Genomic DNA, 4,690 nt, shown 5'->3' on the forward strand with positions numbered 1-4,690 from the left:
GCCCATCAAGCAAAGCACCCCTTAAGTTATGGGCGCAAGAAAGCCTTACAACCAAAGCCCCCCCAGGGAAGGCACTGCTTTTTCACGATCGATCCCAACAGAATTTAAAAGTGACTTCAAGAAAGATGTAAAAGCCCCCGGAAAGGCAGTTCCCAGGGAGAGCAGCTCGGAGCAGCTGCTCACTGCCGGGGCCAAGATGCAAATGAAAACCAGACACCAGACACCCTTTCCCAAGTCAGATTAGCCAAGATAAAAATGACCGATCCGCCTGTGTGTTGGCAAGGGTACCAGGTGACTCCCACCCGGGGAAAGGCGTGGGGTGGGTTGGCCCGACCCTTCGGAAGGACCATTTGTGACCCCTGGCTCCTGGCTTCTAGGAATGCAGCCCACAGAAGCATGCAGGCGTGTGTGCCAAGACCCAAGTACAAAGATGTCTTGTTGGAAAATCTATTTTTTTCATGGAAACAATCCAAATGTCCATTAAAGGGGATTAAAGGATGGCTGTTGGACCATGGGGACACGATGCTTTTTATAAAAGGAGAAAAAAATAGAAGAAAGGCTGAGGTGACTCCGTGTGCTAACAGGGAAATATCTCTGAAACATAGCGTGGATCAAGGAGGTGGCCATGGGAGAATGAGTAGTCAGATTCCATCTTGTATTAAACTTGCAACGATGGAAACTCACTGCCCTGGAGTCGATCCCGACTCTGAAGGACCCTATGGGAGAGCCTGGCGCCTCCCTCAGGTTTTCATCTTTCTCTAGGTTAGAGCGAGTATAGGAGCGTTTGTGTTCAGAAAGCCCACGGGGAAAAAATGTTGTTGTCTTTTAACTCAGTTTTCCCACCAACTTTTTGAAGCCTCTTCTAATGAAAATATTTCAAAGAAGCTCTTGGGGATACCAAACTGTTACCACAGGATTGTCTTGGGATAGGAGTGAGTGGTTATGCAACAGAGCAGCAAGGGGAGCAGAGCAATGAGTCCCCGGGGAATATCAAAAATAGACTTTGGGGCCAGGGCGTGGCACCTCATCAGACTCGACCGGAAGACACTCCTGAAGATCAACACACAGACCTGGAGCTATTTATAGGTTTTTCTTTTTTTGTCTGTGTTTGTTGTTGTTGTTTTGTCTTGTTTTTGTGTTTGCGTGTCTACTTAGATATGACAGGTGAGATAAACAATCTGGAGGAGAAAACAACTGACCGATGGTTTGGGGTGTGGGAGGTGGAAAGGAAGTGGATGTTAATAAGCCCAGGGACAAGGGAACAACAAGTGATTTAAAATTGATGTTGAGGGGGTGTAGGAGGCCTGGTGGGGCTTAATCTAGGGCAGTGTAGCCAAGAGGAATTACTGAAACCTGAATGCAGGTCAACTATGATAGTGGGACAGAGGAAAGTAAAAGGAAATAGAGGAAAGAACTAAGAGGCAAATGACATTTATACAGGCATGTACATATGTAAATACATTTATATATAACGATAGGGAAATAGATCTATGTCCATATAGATATATGTTAAGTATTAAGGTAGCAGACGGACATTGGGCCTGTACCCAACTACTCTCTTGTGGAACCCTTGATCAAAATGTCGAATAGGCTCAGGCACCATCTAATTCTTCTGGTCATAAAGCCAAAGTATTGTTAGCCTAAGGGATAAGCCAGCTCTGGGATTTCTAATTCCAAAGCAGGTTTCTAATGAGTGGGATAGAGTCTGGGCAAAAGGAGTCTGTGCTGAAGAAGGCTGCTCATTGTGGGGTAAGATTCGGTTACTGTGATGCACAGATGTTTGGAAGTCTATTGTGCGCACACCTGTAGCGCACACCTGCAGTCTGGAACCCGCGCTAATCCCCTAGCCCACCCCCGGGGGATGGATAGTTTTCATTGATCCTGCCAAGCAGGTCACTTCCTGCAGCTTTTTCCTTGCCCCCTTTTAATGTGTGCATTCTTTCCCCACTAACTTCTCCTTGTGCCTTGCATGTAAGCTTAAAACCAAACCAAACTCGCTGCCTTCAAGTCGACGCTGATTCACAGCAGCCCGTTAGGACAGAGTGGATCTGCGTGAGTTTCCTAGACTGTAACTCTTTTAAAGCTCTGTCTTTCTTCCGAGACGGTGGTTGCACACCGCTGACCTTGAGGCTTGCAGCCCAGTGTGTCACCACGACATCACCAGGGCTCTGTGTGGAAGCTCATACCGCCCTCAACAAAGGTTTACCAACTGCATGATTGATTTCTTTAGAAGGATCAGCACAAGACTGGTCCCTATGAGACAGAGTTTAAAGATGTCCCAAATGTTCAACTTTCCCCAAATGCTGTGCCACACCATTATTTCTGACAGCGGCCACACCTCAGGCTTCCACCTCACACCTTTTAATTCTGTCATTCACCGCAGTGTCTCACAAACCGCAGTGTCTCAAAGAAATGGCTTACACGGGGTGGAGGCCGGCCAGTCGCGAGCTAGGCCACTGGCTCAAGTCCCAAGACTTGGAGAGGGTCCAGAGAGAGAGGGTCCAGAATAAGAGAACTTAGTGAGCATGCCACAGTGCACATGTCGCTTTGTTTCATGACGTGGATTACCATCCCCACAGTGTGACAGTACTGTCCTCGCTTCTTTCCCCTCCCTGCTCGTGTGCACGTCCCGCTGTGCCGATTGTTCCCTTCGCTGAGACCCAGAACCTCTACAAGCACGCATCCCCATCAGAGGGTCCTGGCGAGCGTCTGCTGTTCAGAGCGGTTGCCGCTTACTTACAGCAGCCGTACCCCAGAGTCGAAAGAGTGATTCTTAGGTCTTGTGATTAACTCAGCGACATGATAGAAAGTTCCGAACTCAAGTGTTAAGCATGTCTCCGCCGGAGCGCCACAACACCGATGTTTGGAATGATGGAATTCTAGTTTCCTCCTCTTTCTTTTTCCTACAGAAAGACACTTCTGGGACCGACATATGGTTCCCCCATTGAACAGGTTCAACTGCTCCCTGTGAAAACCGCTTTCGAGCTTCAGAAACGCTACTTGGTGTTTATTAACAAAGACAAGGTACACATGTGCTAGGAACGGCAATCAAGCCCAAGGGTGGCTAAGACTCAAGGGCACTTGGTTTCATGTTCAAGTCTAAGTATAGGCAGACCTTGGTGATATGGGGGGTTTGGTCTCAGACCACTTCAGGAGAGCCAGTGTTGCAACAAAGTGAGTCCGTGGATTTGGGGCTTTCCGAGTGCCTAGAAAAGTTACACAGACCCTAGATGGTGGTCTAAGAAGTGTGCAAGAATATCCTGAACAAGTGTGAAATACTGTGAGAGTGATAAAAGTGGGACGCAGAGAGATGATGTGAGCACGAGTCATATCTTGAGCATGTTGGAAAAAATGGTGCTGATAAACTCGCTCGACCCAGGGTTGCCACAAAGCCTCCATTTGTAAAACCAAAAAAGCTGCAACATCAGTGGAGGGCAATAAAACGAGGGTGCGGGTACTTCTATCCTGGGCAATGGTCAAGCTGAAAATTGCCAGAGATCAGCAGGGATGTTTCTTAGGGGACCTTTCTGGGCAGTTCCTGTACTTCCTGCAACCCAAATAGAAGACGCACAGATCTCCAAAGGATCTTTTTAATCTCAGATTTATTTCCCTGTAAAATATGTATTTCGTTGTTGTTCAGTCCCATGGAGTTGACTTGGATTCATAGAGACCCCGGGATGGAGTAGAACCGCCCCACAAGGCTCCCTAAGCTACTGTCGCTGTGGGAGCAGATGGTCAGGGCTTTCTCCCATGGAGCCATTGGGTGGGCTCAAACCATCAACCCTTTAGCTAGGAGCCCACTTTTTAACCAACACTCTGCCAGGGCTCCTTGATAAACCAGCATAAAAATAGACAAATCAGTCATGCTGGGTGATACACTTGATTAATCTGTGGTAAAATCATAAAACTGTACATCAGGATTATTCTGACACCCCGGGCTGCTGACCACACAGGCAGACATGGCGGTACACATCCTTTCCGTGCAGCCCCCATGTGGAGAGGCCCAGGCTGCAGCACATTCTCCTCTCTGAGAGACCGCTTGGTGAGGCTCAGAGTGCCGAAGCCCAGCTGAGGCGGCCAGGGTGCTCACCCACCTGAAGGGTTTCAGACCTACTGGCCTGTCTTGCACACACATCTGGAGGTGACAGGAGGAAGCTCCCATACTGGCGGGGTGGAGGGGCCGGGGCATCACCTGACCCTCCGTCCCTTGGCTGTCTTTCGCTCTAGGTTGGGCTCCAGATCTTACCAGTGGATGGCAATCCACATAAGACGTCGGCCATGATTTGCCACCCCAGTGGGGTGGTCGGGATGACCCTTTCCTACGACGGCTGCTATGCCTTCACGGCAGGAGGAGAAGACCACTCGGTGGCCCAGTGGGAAATTAACCTAAGGTAAGTGAGGAGGCGGGCGTGTGTCAAGTGTAGATGCCACCACTTCACTCAACAGCAGCAGGCAGGCGTGGCTCACCCATGACAGGCCAGGCCCCAGCTTTAAGGTGTGGGAGAGAAGGGGCTATGGCAGAGGGATGGACTGAGTCTGGGAGAGAACCCTGGGGCATGTCTCACGAGCTGGGGCAGGAAAGGGAGGCACATGTGAAGAGACTCCAGGAACAGTCAGCTATCATTTCCCATCTTAGAGCTCCCTGTCACTTATTATCCAAACTGTTATTCACCCTCTGGTTTTCTTTTTT

General features: G+C 49.3%; 1 protein-coding gene across 1 annotated transcript in view; it reads left to right on the forward strand.

Annotated features, from left to right (window-relative positions):
• CFAP251 (cilia and flagella associated protein 251) overlaps positions 1–4,690 on the forward strand; it is a 50,376-nt gene that overhangs the window by 42,818 nt on the left and 2,868 nt on the right. Inside the window, exons 15-16 of the mRNA XM_045296719.1 lie at positions 2,910–3,024; positions 4,228–4,391. Coding sequence (XP_045152654.1) covers positions 2,910–3,024; positions 4,228–4,391 — 279 coding nt within the window. The remainder of the gene's footprint in view (positions 1–2,909; positions 3,025–4,227; positions 4,392–4,690) is intronic.

This window comes from Echinops telfairi, unplaced genomic scaffold, assembly GCF_000313985.2.
Source record: "Echinops telfairi isolate 266 unplaced genomic scaffold, ASM31398v2 ScPeMD7_7412;HRSCAF=8450, whole genome shotgun sequence".
NCBI classification, from domain to species: Eukaryota; Metazoa; Chordata; class Mammalia; order Afrosoricida; family Tenrecidae; genus Echinops; species Echinops telfairi.